Source organism: Callithrix jacchus, chromosome 17 (assembly GCF_049354715.1).
Source record: "Callithrix jacchus isolate 240 chromosome 17, calJac240_pri, whole genome shotgun sequence".
NCBI classification, from domain to species: domain Eukaryota; kingdom Metazoa; phylum Chordata; class Mammalia; order Primates; family Cebidae; genus Callithrix; species Callithrix jacchus.
The window spans coordinates 61,870,171-61,891,616 of NC_133518.1; the positions used below are offsets into that span (position 1 = coordinate 61,870,171).

At 36.0% G+C, this 21,446-nt stretch overlaps 1 protein-coding gene across 1 annotated transcript in view; it reads left to right on the plus strand.

Annotated features, from left to right (window-relative positions):
* Window positions 1-21,446, plus strand: part of UBE2E2 (ubiquitin conjugating enzyme E2 E2) — a 389,452-nt gene that overhangs the window by 328,513 nt on the left and 39,493 nt on the right. The window contains exon 5 of the mRNA XM_035277851.3: window positions 5,587-5,734. Within this exon, the coding sequence (XP_035133742.1) occupies window positions 5,587-5,734 (148 nt within the window). The remainder of the gene's footprint in view (window positions 1-5,586; window positions 5,735-21,446) is intronic.

Consider the following 21,446-nt stretch of genomic DNA (forward strand, 5'->3'; position numbering starts at 1 on the left):
AAGAGCAAAAAATGTCACAGACTGTAGAGGATATCCAAATACCACATAAGCACATGAAAAAGTGTTCAACATTATTAGCATTCAAGGAAATGCAAATTAAAACCACAGTGAGGTATCATTACACCCTATCAAAATGGCTATAATGAAACACAGTGATAACACCAAATGCTAGCAAGGATGCCAAGAATCTAGATCACATTGCTAATGAGAATATAAAATGATACAACCACTCTGAGAAAGAGTGTGGCAGTTTATTATAAAACTAAATATGAGCCTAATATATGACCCAGCAATGACACTCTTGGGCATTTATAAAAACTTAAGTCCACACAAAACATATACACAGTTGTTCATAGCAGCTTTATTTGTAATAGCTTAAAACTAGAAACAACTCTGTGATATTGTGATTTCTAATAAGAAATATATACTATTTGGTCCTCATTTTTGGCACAAAGCTACTAAAACCCTTGCAATCTCAGAAATGTTGTATCTTTTGTATGCTAATGAGGTGACTGGTGGCTGGGGTCTCCTAGAAGGCCTCAGGATGGAAGCTGGTTGCCATCATGCCACAATCATGTGATTAGAGGGTTGGAACTTTCAGCCCCTCTCCCCTGTAACCCTCGGGGAAAGGAGAGGATCTGAAAGTTGAGTTGATCACTGGTGACCAATTATTTAAATCAACCATGCCTACCTAATGAAGTTTCCATAAAAACCCTGAAAACAAGGCTCAGAGAGGTTCTGTGTTGCTGAACTCATGGAGGTTGGTGTGCCCCAACAGGGCATGGAAACTCTGTACCACCTTCACCACCCCACCTCTTATGGTTCGTACCTTACCTTACGCTTATCTTCTAACTGTTCAACAGTTTCCTTTGTAGTATATTTTTTAATAAACCAGTAAATGTAAAGTAAAATGCTTTTATGGATTGTGTGAACTGCTTTAGCAAATGATTGAACCTGAGGAGGGGGTTGTGGGAACCCCCAGTTTATAACAGTCAGTCAGAACTTGGATTGGCATCTTAAATGGGAAGCAGTCTTTTGGGACTGAGACATAAAAACCGAGATGCCCTTCAATGGGTAAATGGGTAAACAAATTGGTACCTCTATTACTGTTTGGTTCTTAGTCTTACTTGGAGAAAGAATTCTGCCAAGTGACTGGTTTAGCAAGAAAAAGAGAATTTATTGAAGGAAAATACGGAGAAGAGAGTTTATCTAGAGAGATAGTATATTCTGAAAAGATGAGGCAGGGTGAGCTGCTGAAAGAAAGTGAGCCAACAGCACCCTGAGAGTTCTGTGTTGGGTTTTTATGATGTCAGATTATTTTCTTGAAGTTCCTGCCTCTTTAAGTCTCTGCCTTTTTACTTTGTTTAGTTTTCTGCATCTGCCTTAAGTCCCTGCCTTTTGTCTCACCTAGTTCCCCCACCACCACCAGTAAGGTTGCTGGACCCTCCCTTACTATTAATTGCTGTGCATGTGTGGACCCAATGTTGGAAACGAATTGCTTCGCATATCTCTTAGGAATTTTCTCCTTTGCTCTCTTGCCTTCAACATGCATCTGACTACATTCTGGCAGCTGAACTGCGGAGTGAGCAATCACTGGGGTCTTAAGGGGCATTCCTTTCTGCCTAGGTATTTCCCCTCCTGTCTGTTCATATCTAGCATACCTGTTTAGGTTGATCTCTGGGACATGAGATTTTCCAGACCCCTTTTCTCAAGAGCTTCCCGTCCTCCTCATGACTGGCTATCTACCTATTCTGCCACATCTATACCATGGAATACTACTCATCAATAAAAAAGGAACAAATTATTGACACATGCAACAGCTTGGATGGATCTTAAGGGAATTATGCAGAGTGAAAAGAACCAATTTCAAATGGTTACATACTATACGATTCCATTTACATAGCATTCTTGAAATGACAAAGTTGTGGAGATGAGGGCAGAGTTATAGTTGAAGTAAAAGGAGAAGGCAACTATGACTATCACAAGGTAGCGTGAAGAATGTTTGGGATAGAGTTGTTCGTATGTTGATTGGTGGTGGTTGCACAAATCTATACATGTAATAAAATTACATAGAACTAAATATACTTAATATGCATGAGCACTCATAAAAATGAAATCTGGAAAGGTTAGTGGACTGTATTAATGTCAGTTTCCTACCGTATACTGTGGTAATACAAGATGTTATTGGGGAAAATGGAGTGAAAAATATATGTGATCTCTTTATATTATTTTTTACAACTGTACGTGAATCTATAATTATCCCAGAGCTATAGATTTTTAACAAAAGAATAGGGATAGGCCGTAGGCTTTTGGAGCAGCACAGTTATGTTCAAATTCTGGCTCCCACTTACCACATGTGAGATCTTGAGCCAGTTCTTTCACCTCCCTATGCCTTAGTTTCATCATGTTTAAAGTGGGTGCAATATTATTGTTTTCCCCATTGAGTTGTTTTGAGGGTTAATTATCAATATTATGTAAGCCACTCATCAGTTAAATTGGGATCATAAAATATTTTATCTTTTCATTTAGTACTTTGGGATAGGCTCTCTGCCTTCTCCACAGAAATTTCAATATCATTAGATAGTCTTCGTTTCATTAATTTATGCTAGTGTCTTTATTTCTTCTTTCATGGATTTTTACTCTGTTCTTTTTCTATCTTCCTGAGTTGGACACTTAACTCATTAAATATTTATTCCTTTCTAATATATGTATTGGAAACTGTAGATTTCTCTTTTACAACTGCTTTAGCTGAGTCACAAAATTTTGATATTGGCGACCTAATCTTTTCATTGTCATTTAGCTATAATAGTAACTGATTTTTTTTTCTTTGATCCAAAGTTTTTCCATTTCCAAACATATGATAGGGGGATCTTTTATTTGTAGATTCTGACTTTGCATTATGGTCTTAATAATATCAACTCTTTGAAACATGTGAAGCTTCTTTTGTGGCTTAGCACATGATCAGGTTTTATAAATGTTTCTTAAATGTTCTTTAATCAGTAAGTGTAGAATTTTATCTTCAGTCCCTTGATTTTGTTTATCCAGTTGTTCAACTCTCCAATATCTTTACTAATTTTTAGTCTAATTGACCTATCAGTTACTGTAGTGAAAATGTCCTTCTTTGATTGTAGATATGTCATTTTCTCCTTATAATTTTACAAACTTTTACTTTGTATACTTTTGGCTGTATTGTTAAATACAGCAGATTCAGAATTGTTACTGTTTTCTTGATGAATTGTTCATTTTACAGTGCAGTAATGTTTTTTGTTTCTAACAATGCTTTTAGCCTTGAATATATTTTCATCTGATAATGTAGTCATTTAAGCTGTTTTGTTAGCTAGTGTTTACACAGTATATGTGTCTAGGATTTAGAATTCTCAGGAAAAACATTTCTCTCCTCAATCTAGAGACCAGGCTTTCTTTGGTGAGTTTCTTTGATACCTTTGTCATAAGGCATATCTTTTCAAGTTCGTTCATTTACTGAAAGACGAGCCATTCAAGTGTCCTAATTTATATAAGGGCACTCAATTCTAAACTCTTGTCACATACAGTCCTGAGATTTCATCTTCTTTTTCCATGAGGGCATCAAAAGCCAAACCTTCATTTTGTTAAGACTGACTACCATCTTTTACTCCCTTCCCTCTTCCCAAAACCCCACCCCTGTCAGGTACACTCTCAGCCTGTTGCACTTACTATAATTTTTGGTTTTTAATTCTTGACTCTGGTGATTCCCCTTGCAGTTCTGCTATTCATTTTAAAAAATGTTGGTTATGTTTTCTTCAACATTTCTAGGCATTTAAGATGTGTGTTTAGGGTTGCATGGATTATCTGATCTGACATGATGCTAGAAGAGCAATTCTTATTAGAAGTACTAATTTAACCTGAGAATGGTATCCTTTTGTTCAACAGTCATCTAAGTCTCTAGATTTGCTCTGAGACTTCACATCATGTAAATTACATAAACCTAGTATTTGGCTGGATGCTGGATGCCCTGGTGGACTGGCAGCACCTGCAGAGATCTGCATGTGTGTTTTTGTTGGTTCAGAGCTATATTGAACATAGGGTACTAAAAGACTGTCTTTAGAACACTGAAATTTTTATATATTTCAACTTAAAATTTAAGAACATTTATGAACATAATATTAATAGTGTTCATATCTTATTGCTACTTACATAACACCTTTATTAAACAGAGTTTTAACAGTTATAAAGTGATTTGCACTTAATTTTTTTCATTTGAAGTGTTTTAAAATGTTATGGCCATGTTTCAAAATTATATGTAAGTGGCGTACAGCAGTGATCTAGCTATCACAGGGTAAAAGTAGATGCACTAATATTGCATTTTTTAAAAACTAAAATTTAAGAAGGAAAAGATTTCTAAATTACAATGAATTGTAACTGCTATAGTAATATAACCAATACAGTAAATCATAACTACTATAATTATACTAATCTAGGCATGTTATTTATATAAATGCCTTAGTATATGTTTTAAAACTGTGTTATATGCTGGGTGTGGTGGCTCACGCTTGTAATCCCAACACCTTGGGAGGCCAAAGCAGGGGGATCACTTGAGGTCAGAAGTTTGAGACCAGCCTTGCCAAAATGGCAAAACCCCGCCATTTGTATCTACTAAAAATACAAACATTAGCCAGGCATGATAGTAGGCACCTGCAATCCCAGCCACTTGGGTGGCTGAGGCAGGACCGTCGCTTGAACCCAGGAGGTGGGGGTTGCAGTGAGCCGAGATCACGCCACTGCACTCTAGCCTGGGCAACAGAGTAAGACTTTGTCTCCAAAAAAAACTGTTACAGAATAATATTTATTGGGCCGGGCGCGGTGGCTCACGCCTATAATCCCAGCACTTTGGGAGGCCGAGGCGGGTGGATCACAAGGTCAAGAGATCGAGACCATCCTGGTCAACATGGTGAAACCCCATCTCTACTAAAAATACAAAAATTAGCTGGGCATGGTGGTGCATGCCTGTAATCCCAGCTACTCGGGAGGCTGAGGCAGGAGAATTGCCTGAACCCAGGAGGCTGAGGTTGCAGTGAGCCGAGATCACGCCATTGCACTCCAGCCTGGATAACAAGAGCAAAACTCTGTCTCAAAAAAATATATATATATATATATTTTTTTTCTTTTTATTAGTACTTTCATGCTTTTTTGTGTTCGAATATTACAAATTTACAAAATCCTTAAAATAACTGGACTCTAACAAAAGTTTTCTTTGAAATTTTTTAGAAATCAGAGTCAGTTTCTTCTCATGAACATTCCTATAATTATATCAAAAGTAAATTCAGTCTCTAAAACATATGTTAAATAACAGGACTCTTTATAAGAAGCAGAATGTCATGGTTTTGCTGTTGTTGTTCATTTCTCTGTGCCCAGAGTGACAAATTCTAAACCAATGATCTCTGTTTATTGATTAATCTCATCTACCCAAGAAAAAATTAAGTGTATGTTAACCAATAGCCTGGACTATTTTATCTGATAAAATAGATGATTTTATTAGACAAAAATTGTCTATAGATAGAGTTAATAAACATATTTTGTCTAACAAAATATAACTACATTTTCTTCTAGGTTACCTTCCGAACAAGAATCTATCACTGTAATATTAACAGCCAAGGCGTGATCTGTCTGGACATACTAAAGGACAACTGGAGTCCAGCTTTAACTATTTCTAAAGTTCTCCTCTCCATCTGCTCACTTCTTACAGATTGCAACCCTGGTAAGAGACTTTAAATCTAGTATTGAATTGGAACTTCTCAAGATTTAAATGTCAGACCTTAGTAACTTTTTTGCTGCTACTACTACCACCCCTACCACTGCTACTACTACTGTTATAACTGATTTTAAATGTTCATAGTATATAACTGTTTCCATTTTAAATTGGATCTTCTCATTAGTGTTTCCTCTTTTTGCCAAAGAGGAAAAAGCGTAGTGTGGTAAACATTAATGAAAAATCATTTTAGATGGGAAACTGCATTTAAGGAATCAATTAAATTATCCTGCCAAATAAGAATAAAATTTCAAGTTGAATAGCTTAATCTTTAATTAGATGCCTACTAGAAGATGTTAATGTGAGGAATGTGGGCTATTAAAATTGGATAACGACCAGGCAGTACCATGTAGACGTGACCTTTTTGGCATCCTAATAACTGTGCATCCTGACAAGCTATTAGAACGGTTCTGAATGGTCTGTTGTAGGAAATACCCCAAAGGTAAACAAGGAAAGACACCTCCCAAGAAAACTAAAAAGTTTATAACCAGGCCTTTGTGGCTTGCTGGTATGCTTAACACTGAAAATTAATTCTTGGGCCATTTCTTTACAAATTGGTTTTTTTTTTAAATACAAAAATAGCTATAGGGTGTTCATTGATGTTCTCAGTGGGAGGATTCTTTTTCGAGTATTTAATTAATAGCTTAAATATTGCATGAGATTCCCTCTTTTACAATCAAAAATAAACTCTCTTCACTAGATACATGAAATTTTACACAAAAGAGAAATGATGAGTGTCAGTGGGGTCGCTTAGGATCCTGGCTGTTTTATAAAACATCAAGAAATAACAGTCTTTCTACTTTTGTACTTTTTTATTTTTCAGCAATAAAAACTTTTTTAGAGTGGCAAATTAGTATGTTTAATGCCAAAAAAATAAAATTTTGCAGGATCATTATAAAATATTTTTTTAATTAATTCATACTTTACTATAGATAGTAAAGTCCAATAATGCTACACTAACTTAAAGTTGATGTTCTTTCAGTCCTATTGTTCCCATTTTAATCCCATTTGTCTGTGATTGTGTGTAACCTCTTTGGAGGTAATGTTGCAAGAAGGCTTTTTTTTTTTTTTTTTGAGTTGATTTGAAGCCTGGCCTGAGCTCCCTCCAAGTCAGCTAAAATGGAGTCTGTTACCCTGAATAAGCCTGTATATGAGAGCCTGTTCTCTCTACAGATATTCCCACCTAAAGGAGTAGATTCATTCCACCAAAGCCTTCTCTCAGCCATCAAAAAGACTTCTGTCCAGTGAACTAGTTTTTTTTTGCTGTGTTTCAGAAAATTACAAATGCATTCTGCAAAAACTTAAAAATCACTCCTAACTAAAAGAAATAGAAAAATCACTCCTAACTAAAACAAAGTAAAAGAAATAGAAAAATCACTCCTAACTAAAAGAAAGTAAAAGAAATAGATTTTGAAAATAATGCTATTGATAGTAAGAACAACCTAAAAATAATAATATTCCATAAAACCAGAGACAGCCAGCCTCATATGAGACTAGTATTGGTAAAATACGTGCTAACATTTAGTTTTTCACACTTTAACTCATATAAAAAGTTTCCTAATTGGCACCTCATTTTTATGAATGTTGACACTTCTAGAATCGTAAATAGAGTTGTTTATCTTAAAGTAGTCAAATGTCCATTCTTTTGTTTCATGAATTTATTTCACACTGTTATCTGGTATACTTTCAGTCTTTTTAGGTTTTTACCCTTTAGGTTAGATTGAAATTTGTCTTAAGTGTATCTTCAAATTATCACGAATACAAGTTTGATAGAATATGAATAAACAAGATTTTTCTTACACTGAATCTTTGAAGCTATTTTAACCTGGAAATGCTGTCAGCTCAAAAGTAGGCCTTGTCTAATGATACAAATTTAACAAACTTAAAAAAATACTTTCTCACTCTTTTCCATACATAAACTTATTTTTTAAATCCTTTTTATACTCTTCTTGTAATTTGCACTTGTCTCTTAAAGAATTCTTCATCCATTCCAATACAAATGTTTTTTTAGGGTACAGCTACCCATCCTTATCACCATGATATTAGTAGACAGCAGATGTAGATTTGAAAACCAGCTTCATTGTTTATTAGTCGTATCACCTTGGATAGGTCACTTAACTTTCCACGGCTTAGTTTTTGATATAAAATTGGAATTAGTACCAGCCCTACCTAAATCACTGGATTCCTTTCAGGTTAAAATGAGATGGTATATGTGAAAACCATTTGTAAATCATAATGTGTTGTTGATATTTCCCAGCACATTTAGGACACCAAATGGGCCCATGATAGATGACTGATAAATACCTACTCAGCTGAATTTAATTGAGAAGATAGTATTGAATAGCATCTAACACCACCTCAACATTGACACTTGAATTTTACCATCTGAAAAGAGCTGAACCCTGACTTAGTAGGATTATCTCTCAGGTGGCAAATGTCCAAATGTTATCAGCCAGTTGATGGGTGCACCATTGATAATCATTCTGTTTTGAATACGGTTGTCTAGGTAGATCTAACTGCTGGTCTTACTAGACCAATACTTCTTGATGGTCTTTATCAAGCCTGATAGAGTGTTCTTCTTTGTCAGATGTTATCTGGATTTTTCTGAGTTTAGTCTTACTGACTAAACATGATTTAATTTGTGAATTGCCAAAGTTGCAAATACTATTGGGAAATCAAAATTTCTGTATTTTATGGAATGCTCTTATTTATAAGTACTTTCTTCTCAAATTATTATTTAACACATATAAAATTTATTTGGTTTCATCTTTTGAAGTTTGTTTTTGCTATTTCATGGGCTTTTTTAAAACTCTTAGATGTTTAGTAATATTCTTTATATGAAATCTGTTTCTTTAACAGTTATTTAAAATGTGGTTATATTATGGTCTTCAGACCTATTTTTAAAAATGGGCATTTTACCTCATACAAAATTAACTATTCTGAGAACACTGACAATTAGGAGATCAACAGTTTTCCTGTACGTGATGCTTGATTTACAGATTATGGCTGGAAATATTTCTAACCTTTTATTCCTTCTTGAAAAGTGTGTAAGTCTGTATATCATCTGGAAATATTTCATTAATCTTATTTCTATTTTTCTGCTCTACTGTTGTTACTTTCTAAAGTGTCTTTGAGCTTGTTTTGTTCTAAATTCAATTATATATCATTTAAAAATTTCCCCAAACCATATGACTTATGAGACAATGAGAAAGTTGAAAATGAAACATTTGATGATGAGAAATTATTGCTAGAAACATTTGAGCATGATAATGGAATTGTACCTGTCCTTACCTTTTAGACATCTATACTGGACTATTTGCAAAAAAAATTATTTGATATATGGAATTTAGTTCAAAATGATCCAGAAAGATTTGAAGTGAGGAGGGGTATAGAAGACATTGAGATTGGCCGTTATAATTATTGAATCTGAGTGATGAGTACATGGGTGCACATTATACTATTCTGGTTTTGGATATGTTTGAAATTCTTCATAACATTATTTTAGTTGCTAAAAATTAGACATACTAACAATGTAACAGAAGTCCTCATTTAATGTCATCAGTAGGTTCTTAGAAACTGCAACTTTAAGTGAACCAATGTAATCTATAATGAAACCAATTTTATCATAGGCTAATTGATCAAAACAAGAGTTAAGTTCCTATAGCACAGAGTACATCATTTTGCTTAAAGTTGCAGTTTCCAAGAACCTATCAGCCACGTTAAGTGAGGACTTAAGGTCATCTGTAAACAGTATGTGATTTGTCCCTCTTTTGCTCTTGGAGGGAATCATCTGGGCTCTGACCCTGGCCTGTGTGTTTCATTCCCCTGTCATCTGCCTTCAGACCATAAGCTGCCTTGTGGTGCATGCAGCCTGGACCAGCAGGGGCTTGCATTTGTAAGCAACCATGAAGTCTTTGTCTGTCTCTCTTCAAACAGGCAGAACTATACACGTCAGGTCAAATGAAAATGCTCTAAGCATACCCACAAACATCAACACTCAGGGTGGATGAGCCGCTCCCTCTCACCGCATCACCTTTCAAATAAAAATCAAGTATCGGTTACTCCAGTCTTAGATGTGTGCTAATCTGTATTAGAACAACAAATAGGGCTAAGAATGGCAGCTAATTAACCCTCAGCCTTGTATAGTGATTAAGCTAAGGGTGAGCACAGCTGCAGCTTCATTGGTAAGAGCTTTATTCTTCTCAAATGGACTGAGCAAAAGAAAAGAAGAATTTGCTCCCGGTGGCTCTTTTATGGTGATCTATAAAAGCTTGGGAGATTGTTTCCTTCTTCAGTCTCCAACATCACAGCTTTTTGTTTCAGATCACTTAAGGCCCATTTTTTAAGCAATGAATGCAATTCTTATTTATAAATAGTCTCTGATACCTTAGCTTTGATTGTTATTAATCGGTTGTCTTTGGACTAGTGTTAGTAAATATTAAATTGTGTTCATAAATATTAAAATTTTGTAATTGATAGTGACTGCTGGTGGGTGGGAACCATAAAGTCAGATTAATTATTTCAGCACATTTGTATTTGTATAGATTATTTATACCAAGTTGGGGAGCTGCTAGACTGATGAAAGGTACATGTAACACCTCAGTTAGACTCAGTGAAGGTACGTATGACACCTCAGGATTCTAGTGCTTACACAATAGCATGAACCTTGCTTCTTCTACATGTCTCACTTTACTATACTTGAGAACTGACAAAGAACAATTTCTTTAACTGAAATTCAGGTAAACCTGTAAAATGATGAGTCTACCTATTTTTAAAGCAGATTGTTTTAGCAGGACTGCAAAAAAAAAAAAAGATTTTTTTCCTAGAACAATAACTATAGTTGGCTGCCTAGACACCAGATTTCTTCTGATGCCTATGTCTCTTTTAAAAGTAAAAATATTAAGTAGAAATACATGGTACAACATATAGCTAACTTCAAACTGTTTTCTTGTGAAAAGTTGGCTTCTCTTCTCTATTATTACCTGCTAAGTTCTAAAAGTCATTCTAATCAATACTTCCAGATATGGATATAGAGAGACTCTGTGATTGTCATTTAACTTCTCTGACACCTCGTACAAAGAAAGGAAAGCTGTGGTTATACAGTTCATACCTTGCCCCTGTTGTCTAAGTAAACATTAAATAGGTGCTGTTAATCAATCTACCTGGTGCTTTTTAATAACAAACGAGTAAACAAAGTTCAAAACATTTATTAAAGGCTTTGGGTTCCAGCTCAGTATTATCTGTAGAATCCTGGGACAGGATTCCCTCCCCTTAAGGTTCCCATAGGCTTACTCAGATGCATTTGAAAATAATGCTGTTCTTACTGTTGAGGTTCTAGAAAAATTGAAGGCTCATTGAGAGGGATGAATAAAATCAGGGAATATATGTCATAAAGAGATCATTTCCATTTTGTGAATTAAAGATACACAGTAGTGATTCTGAACCATCATAAATTTGGTTTAAAAAAATAGAAATAGAAAGTAGCAAATCTTAGATTTGCTTACCTTGACCCCTACGTATTTGTAAATGCAAATTTTAAATGATATTAAAAGGATGATTTCCCTACTTTGTCAATTCTGTAAAAATAAACCATTTCTTTAGTTGTCTTACAAGAGACACTGGTGTATAATAATGCAAACAAAAAGCTCCATTTGTTTGTAGCACTTATATCAAAGAATGATTTTCTAGGAAATACTGAATGAGAAAGGAAAGCTGGAATTACCCCATTGTAGGCTTAGGTCTTGGATTGCCTATTTGTGAAGCAAGTCTAAAGAATTCATCCTCTTTGACTTAAAGAGTTACCAAGAAAAAAGAAAAAGAAAAAAAAAAAGAGTTACCAAAAAAGGATTGATGGCTTCAGGTGAGAGATGACTTCATGACAAAGGAAGGATTTCCTGTATAGCCCATGGTATTTCTGCTTTGTGTGGGCAAGTCTTTATTTATAACCAACAATTTGATATCCTCCTCAAACATCGAATTTGCCTTGGTGAAAAGGAGCATTAATTGTTTATCCTTTTTTGATAGATTCTTATCTAGAAATGCTGACCTGCTAAAACCTTGTTACTTTCATAGTTTAAACATATGTCCTTGATAGGTTTGATTCTTTTAAAGGTGGTTAAAACTAGACTTTACCATATTTGCTGATACGTGGGATGCCTTAAAAAGTGCTCTTAAAGTTTAAAGTTTCACTCTCATCTCTTATCTAACAAAAAGGGCCTTTGGAGAAATTGCTTCCATTTGGTAAATAAGAAAATACAGTGTTGTGTTTATCATCTTCATGTATCTTTTCCTTACCTCTGTTTCCTCACTTCTAATCCGGGGAGTATCTGTCAACTTTACTTGGTCTATAAAGTGCTACCAGCATTTTTAAAGTAGGAAGGCAAATCCCTTAGAGTGGGAATCTGTGATTCCTTTTCTGTTTCTTTTTTAACTGTTACAGAGTTGTCCACGCATCCATTTCAGGTTTCTGATTGGTGTGTTCTGTAACAGCAGGTACGGTAAAATCTTACAAGTTCAGTATAATTGAGAAAAGGTCAGACTGATCATTTTTTAATGAATTGTAGGAAATTTACCCAAGTGAAGATGTAATAATTTTAAGTACATGTACGAAATATTAGGTAAAATGTTTGAACTAGAAGGCCTCTGGACTCTCCTTTACCAACAAACAGGCTGAAGTGGGTTTTTCACACATTCACAAAAAAATAGAGAAAATGGTTATCATAAGTTCCAGTGTGTCCCTCACCTGCTTCAGAACTCACCTACATTTAGTAAGGTTTAAAAATTAAGGGTTTCGTTATTTTTGTTGTTGTTGTTGTTGTTTTGGTAGTTCGCTAGTTAGTTAACTTTTAGAGTTAGGGTCTTGCTCTGTCTCCCAGGCTGGAGGGCAGTGACATCATCTTAGCTCTCTGTAGCTTCAAACTCCTGGACTCAAGCAACCCTCCTGCTTCAGCCTCCCGAGTAGCTAAATATTCTCAGATAATATTGTTTTATACCAGAACAGGTTGCTGCATCAGAATTATTAATATTAAGTTAGCAATGGTCAACTTAAGGATGTTACTGAAAGATACAGTATGCGTCTCTGTGGAAGATAAGCCGCTGAATAGAGTTTGATGCCTTTTGATTTTTTTGAGACAGAATCTTGCTCTGTCTCCCAGGCTGGGTGCAATGACGTGATCTCAGCTCACTGCAACCTCCACCTGCTGGGTTCAAGCGATTCTTTTGCCTCAGCCTCCTGAGTAGCTGAGATGACAGGCACATGCCACCACGCCCAGCTAATTTTTGTGTTTTTAGTAGTGACAGGGTTTCACCATGTTGGTCAGGCTGATCTTGAACTCCTGACTTTGTGATCTGCCTGCCCCAGCCTCCTGAAGTGCTAGGAATACAGGCATGAGCCACCGCGCCCAGCCAACACCTTTAAAAGAGAGAGAGAGAGAGAGATGAAACCTCATTCTGTTGTCCAAGCTGGACTACAGTGATACAATCAGAACTTATGCAGCCCCCTACCTGAACTCCTGGGCTCAAGTGATCCTCCTCCCTCAGCCTCCCAAGTAGCTGAGACTACAGGCATTTGCCACTACGCCCAGCTAGTCTGAGGCTTTTTAAACATGAAATGAAGATAAACAACATGCTTAAATAATAGATATTTGAAATTAAAATAATTCACTTTTAGTGTTATGGAAATTCCAATCTGAAAGAGCATAATAAAACAACTCTAATTATTCAGAAAGTGACTTCTGTGGACAAAACATCCAGATGATTGAATAACATTTTCTCTTTTTAATGTGGATATTTAAGATTGTATGGTATCCTGGGAGAAATGTTATAATTATGAAAATATGAAAAATTAATGTAATGCTACCAATGTCCAGATCCCTTAACAAATGAGCAGTTTTGTCTTTATTTTCCTTATTTTCTGGCTCAACTTTTTATTCAGTATCTAGCCTGGGCAAGGTGCTATCAGTAACAGCACTCACAGTGCCTCTTCCTCAGAAAAGAAAGTACTTCCAAAATGTCAGACGAATTATTCCTATACAACTGTAATAACTACTTTCTTTTTATCTTCTCTTCATATTTGTTCTTTAATATATCCTGGAGCTTAATGTTTATTATGGGTGTTGACTTTTTCATGTCATATTGGTAAAGAATTCACACAATAAGTAGTACAAGAGTTTGCCTAAACTACAAGCCTGTTTTTATTTCAGAAACAGGTGTGTGCCTGAAAAATTTTTTGTTTTTCAAAAATTAAAAATAAAAATATTTTGCATGCATTAGAAGAACTTTCTGCTTAAAAGTATCCTACAGGGAAACCTGTTGCCAAGGAAGCATTTATAAAGTTGAATAATGAATGCCTCATTCATCTTTTTTGGAAAATGCATCTTTTTTGATGGTTCTTCCACCACCACCCAAATTCATCACTGCCTTCCCTCTGAAAGCATTTTCCCAAATAAGAGATATTGTTTGTGCTATTCAAGTGCCTAGGCCAACCAACAAATGCCTATCTGACTTTGTGCCTATAGGCTGATGTAGGTGGTACCTCTGGGCATGACTTTTCACACCAGTGAGGTAAACCACCTTCCTTGTATACATTGTGACCACACATGTACTCCAGTGACTTTCTTGTCCAGACTGACTCCTGTGATGAAAAAAATGCTCATACACAGTCTAATTTAAATATATAAGGGAAACTAGGAAGAGTGCAGGCTTAGAGAAGATGTCTTCATAGTTTTTCTAACTTTGGATGCCAGCATTATATTTTTATAAGAAAAACTCTAGGTAAGAGCTCAGCTAACTTCATGAATAACCCTGCATCACTGAGGCAAAGACACATTAGAGTGCAAGCCACCCCTGTCCGTCATAGGAGGGTATGTTTATCTGAGGGATGTGTATTTTTTAATCTTGTTAGCAGCCTACTAAGGATGGTATATTTTTAACATCAGTCTTACTAAAAATGGTTCTGTATCTGAAGGGAATGCATCTTTTCTGTAGATGCACAATCAAAATAATGTGGTTAGCCTTAGAGTAGGGATTAATCACATATGAGTTCACAAAGTTATAGTCTATGTCCAATTTGGTAAAAGTTTGTAAGTGGGCTGGACACGGTGGCTCACACCTGTAATCCCAGCACTTTGGGAGGCTGAAGCGGGTGGATCATTTGAGGTCAGGAGTTTGAAACCAGCCTGACCAACATGGAGAAACCGCATCTCTACTAAAAACACAAAAATCAGCTGGGCATGGTGGTACACGCCTATAATCCCAGCTACTGGGAAGGCTGAGGCAGGAGAACTGCTTGAACCCAGGAGGCAGAGCTTGCAGTGAGCCGAGATTGCGCTATTGCACTCCAGCCTGGGCAACAGAGTGAGACTCTGTCTCAAAAAAGAAAAAAGTTTTTAAGTGAAAAATTAATGTTTGGGGGAGGTTTTTGTTTGCTTTTTGATTCACTGTAGAAATAATTTAAAGTTGCAGTATTTTAGCTAAGCAAAGAAGCCTTTGATTTAGATACATGAGGGAGTTGCATTTGGGAACTCAGGCCATATGTATATTCGTAGTATTCATGGTGGAGAGAGTGTTTTAAGGTGAATAAAAAGTTTTAGATTCATTCCTTGATAAAATATATATTCTGTATCAGCTTTTTCTTTTTTAAAAATGGATATATTTTTATTGTTTTTTATCATACAAATAATACTTGCTCATTAATTTTTTAAATCAATCATCCTTTCAAGATAAGTATTTGATTTTTATTTGAGGCTCTTTGCTCTAGGAACTCAAATTTGATAGAAACCAGCAAAGTCTATTTGTCAGTTAAGTTTGTCTGATTATAATCTTGGTGTAAATTTAGACACACTGATCTCAACTTTTAGCCTTGGTTTTGACTTTCGTTTGCTTAGCATGTCCTTATGCATATTTTATTGCCTCTTAATATAAATGTAGACATGGATTAGCTGTTGATACAAATTTTCCTTATAAAGTCCATTGCTTTCCCTGCAGTTATAACCTCTAATTGGTTGGTTTAGAAGTTTATCTTGGCTGGGTGACTCACACCTGTAATCCCAACACTTTGGGGAGGCCAAGGCAGAAGGATCACTTGAAGCCAGGAGTTCAAGACCAGCCTAGGCAACAAAGTGAGACCCTGTTGCTACCAAAAAAAAAAAAAATCACTTTTACCACTTCTATTCAACATAGTACTAGAAGTCCTAGCCAGAGTAATGGTGCAAGAGAAAGAAATAAAGGGTATCCAGACTGGAAAAGAGGAAGTCAAATTATCTCTGTTTGCCAGTGATATGATCATATACCTAGAGAACCCTAAAGACTCCTCCTAGATTTGATAAATTCATTTGGTAAAGTCTCAAGTTACAAAATCAATGTATGCAAATCAGTAGCATTGCTGTATACCAACAACAGCCAAGCTGAGAATCAAATCACAAACTCATTTCCTTTTACAATGGCTGCAAAAAATAAAATAAATAAAATAAAATACCTGGAATAGGCTTCACCAAGGAGACGAAGGATCTCTATGAGGAATACTAGAAAATACTGCTAAAAAATAAAAGATGACAAACAAATGGAAATACATCTCATGCTCATGGATTGGAAGAGTTCATATTGTGAAAATGACCATACCCAAAGCAATCTACAGATTCAGTGCAATTCCTATCAAAACACCAAAATCCCTTTTCACAGAATTAAAGAAGACAATCCTAAAATTCATATGGAACCAAAAAAGAGCCCAAATATCCAAGGCAATTCTAAGCAAAAAGAACAAAGCTAGATACATTATGTTACTTGATTTTTTTTTTAATTGAGACGGAGTTTCGCTCTTGTTCGCCAGGCTGGAGTGCAATGGCGCAATCTCGGCTCACTGCAACCTCCGCCTCCTGGGTTAAGGCAATTCTCCTGCCTTAGCTTCCTGAGTAGCTGGGATTACAGGCACACACCACCATGCCCAGCTAATTTTTTGTATTTTTAGTAGAGATGGGGTTTCACCATGTTGACCAGGATGGTCTTGATCTCTTGACCTCGTGATCCACCCGCCTCAGCCTCCCAAAGTGCTGGGATTACAGGCGTGAGCCACCGCGCCCGGCCCATGTTACTTGATTTTAAATTATTTTACTTATTTCATTATTTATTTATAAGTAACATATTTAAGTTACATTGCTTGTAATTAAATTACAAGTCTGTGGTGACCAACAGCATGGTACTGATATAAAAGTAGATACATAAACCAATGGAACCGAATATTAAACCCAGAAATAAAGCCAAATACAGCCAACTGATCGTCAGCAAAGCAAACAGAAACATACAGTGGGGAAAGGATGCCCTATTCAACAAATGGTGCTGGGATAATTGGCTAGCCACAAGTAAAAGAATGAAACTTGATCCCTATCTCTCACCTTATACAAAAATCAACTTAAGATAGATTAAAGAGTTAAACTGAAGACTAAATCATAAAAATTCTGTAAGAAAACCTAGGAAAAACTCTTTTCGACGTTGGTCTAGGCAAAAAAAATTATGACTAAGACCTCAAAAGCAAATGCAGCAAAAACAAAAATAATGGAACCCAATTAAACTAAAAAAACTTCTGCATAGTGAAAGAAACAATCATCAGAGTAAACAGACAACCCAGAGAATGGGAAGAAATATTTGCACACTATGTATCTGACAGAGGACTAATACCCAGAATCTACAAGGAACTCAAATCAGCAAGGAAAGAACAGTCCCATCAAAAAGTGGACAAGTGATGTGAATAGACATTGCTCAAAAGAAGATACACAAATGGCCAAGAAACATATGTAAAAATGCTCCACATTACTAATAACCAGGAAAATGCAAATTAATATCACAATGAAATTCACCTCAGCCTTGCCAGAATAACCATAATTTTAAAGTTAAAAACAGTAGATGTTGGAGTGGATGTGATGGAAAGGGAATGCTTGTACACTGCTGATGGGAATGTAAAGTAGTACAGCCTGTATGGACTATGGAGGTTTCTCAAAGCACTGCAAGTAGATCTACCATTCAGTCCAGCAACCCTACTGCTGGATATCTGTCCAAAGGAAAATAAGTCATTTATAAAAGACACCAGTGTATATACGTTTATCGCAGCAAAACTGACAATTGCAGAGATACACAATCAATCTAAGTGCCCATCAACTGAGGAGTGGATAAAGAAAATGTGGTATGTATATACCATGGAATACTACCCAGCCATAAAAACAAATGAAATACCATCTTCTACAGCAACTTGGATAGAGCTGGAAGCCTTTATTCTAAGTGAAGTAACTCAGGAATGGAAAACCAAATACCATATGTTCTCACTTATAAAGCTAAGCTATGGGCACACAAAGGCATGCAAAGTAATATGGATAATTGGAGACTCAGAAGAGGGGAGGTGGGGTGGTTGGTGAGGGATGAAAAACTATATATTGTGTACACAGTGCACTACTCCAGGTGTAGGTGTACTAAATCTCAGACTTTACCACTACACAATTTATCCATGTAACTAGAAACCACTTGTACCTCAACACTATTAAAATAAAATTAATTAAACGTTTTAAAATTTTTTTCAAAAAACTCCATCTGATTGAAAAACTGCTGTATCATATGAAAATTCTCTTCCCATTTATGTTTCAGAAGACTTCGTTTTGGAGTTTTCCTTTAAAATTACCAATGACCTATTTTTGTTGTTGTTCTTGTTGTTTAGAGAAACATATTTCATTTCAACAGACATCATTCTTTACTCACATGTCTTTTACTCAAACTATTTGCCCAAGGAATGATTCAAAGAGTTTCTTTGTTTCCCTTATTTGAAGAATTTCTGAAGTCAAGAACATTTAGATTTTAATTAATTTTTTAAATGTATTTTTTAATGACAATAAAAATATAACAGTTATAGCATTGAAAACAGATGATTAACTCTCTCTAATGACAGGGAGAGGATTATATATTAGTATATATGCCAGTTATACATACTTTTGTCCTATAGTTTTATCCATGCTTTTTTGATACTTAGACTATTCTGTTTCTGTTATAGTTATTTTGTTGAGCATATGTATTTTATTCCAAATTGTTTGACTCTTTTTTGCAAAATGAGGTGTATAAATAAGAGATTAAGGTCTTTTGGCTTACGGTAGGCTCGGGGAGCACATTTCATAGCTACCCTGCTCACTATTTGGATTTATTTTTAGCTTCTCTCAAGAGAGGCATAACTGTGTCAGGCTTTGCTAAGCAGTTTCGTTCCAACAATGAGACATTTTTCCTGTGTCTGTTGTCCAGCTGTTTAGTAGGTTCTTCATCTCCACACAAACAGAAAGTTTTCAGGCGTTACTCCCAGGAAGGGATTTGCCACACTTGTGTTTTTTCCACCATTTCAAATACCCAGAAACTATGAGATTATTGAGTAGCTGACTAAGGTCTGTATACTTCTCTAGTTCTTCACCAGTTGCTAGTTTTGAAATTCTTAAGTGCTGTTTCTTTGTTGGTTAATGTATTTTGCTATTTAGGTTTCTTTCCCCATTCAGTCTACATTTATAATGTGGTGGTCTGTTAATACAGTAAGCTTGTTCTTGATAAATGGAATCAGTCTAATGAAATTTATTGTCAGAAACACCTGTACCTGATTTATAAATAATGCAGCATGGGTTTTACTTTATGTAAATTAAGTGAATATATTTTACAATTTGGTAACAGCATAAAACACCCTCCAGGATGTTGATTGCTCACCCTACACTCAGAAGGCTCTCAAAGCTGATACTCCTCTTCCTAAATAGGAGACATTCTTTTCCATCTCAGTAGAGATCCCCATGTAGCTACCACATTCCCTCTTCAGGTGCTTTCCAAGTGTACTACCTTCTGAGACCACTGATACCACACACCCAGCCCTGAGGAGGCTCCAGTGAGGTGATCATACTAACTTTTAAAAAATCTTTATGCCCAAAGGATATGTTAAGGAAGCTATTTCATACTTTGAAGTAGCTAATGTCCTCGGGGACCTGGTGTAAATACTGGAGGGAAGACTGGAGGAAAGAGCCATACTCTTAAGGTGAAGCATTAGACTCTCTCCTGCCTGCCTGCAGAGAAATAGCCAAATCAGTGCAAACTACTGACTTTGATATACTTATGTTCTCACATCAGCTTGCTCATGAGTGCCTTCCTAAGACTGCCTCTTTCAGGAACCCTAATAGAAAAAGCAACTAAGAGAAAGAAAATGAACCACATCAGAGGTTACAGAAATAGTATAACCTACATCATCTTTTACAACTAGAACATCATGTAAAGCTGTTTCTCAGCTTTTGATGACTTCACACCCTACACATTTTTCTTACTCCTCTTTGTCTTGTTCCTGTTAGCCCAGGGACTCTGTTGCATTTTGCTTTACTTTCTGGTGTTTGTAATATTAAACAATTTACCTATTGTACGTGTTTTCCATTTCCAGCACATACACATGCCCAGACCCCGCCTTCACCTTAGGCTTTGATTTGACTCCATCTTCAAGTTGGAATCCTAACCCTCTGTAGGAGTCACTAAGACGGAGTCAATGGCAAAGTGAAGTGGACCAGCATGTATTTATTTCTTTAAGACAGAACTTTGTGATGTATCCTTAGTTATTCCTTCTCTCTTGTCCTTTTTCCCAAAGCTGATCTCTTCTCTCTGCACTTCCAGCCTCCTGATTGTTCTGCTGCTGCTTCTCTTCTCTTTTCTTATCCTCATTCCCCTGCTGCTCTCCTTCTTAGCTTCGTTTAACCTTGCTTGCACTCAGTAAAATGTTTGAAACAAGCAGAAGGACTTCCAAGTTATCTTTTTTATTTTTCTAAAGTAGCTTTATTTATTATTATTTCTATAACCATATGACTTAGCCTGTAGTATCTCTTAGCCTAGTATATAACCTTGGAATATCCCATTTCACTTCATGTACCAAGTTGGTGGCTCCAGTTCTTCTGGTGTGCCAGGGCAAGAATGGCCCTGTCAGCTCTCAAAAGAGGTATATAGTAGCAACTCTGAAAATAGGGCTGAACAATGTAATGTTGTAGTTCTTGCCATACTCAGCCAGTACCTACCTCCTTAATACCATGGCCTCTTTCCCTGGTTAAACTGTTTCTTTTTTTAACCTATTTTGGAAAATATATTGAAGTCCTATGCTTTGTAAGCAGCACTGCCAAAGCAGTATCGTGAACATAGCATAATAATCTCATTTTGATGTTCTAAACTTCTTTGTCCTTTGTAATGGATGGCAAGGCTTTAAATGGAAACACTGGAGTTGCTCCATAGCATGAGATGGTTTTATGTTGTTTTGCTCTAAGCTGTTGCCCTGATCTTTACTACATTTATGCCTGACTTCTCTAAGTCATAGTGACATGCCCTTGCATGCGTCTTTTCAGCAAACCTTATGATGCCTCTTGCTAGACTTATCAGTGTCAGACAGATCATGAGAACAATGCAAGGTTAAAACTTGCCATGTTAAAGAAAATTAAGTCAAAGGACCTAAATTATACTGAGTTTTGAAGCTGTCAAGAAAACTGGAGCCTCGACCCAGCTCTCTTACTAACTAGCTAGTGACCTTGGATAAATCAGTGCCCTCATTTGTGATTTAAAGATTGTACTTCTGACCTCATCTTGCAGCATTATTGTGAGAAAAAAATGGTATGTGTGGACCTCTGTAAACACTTTG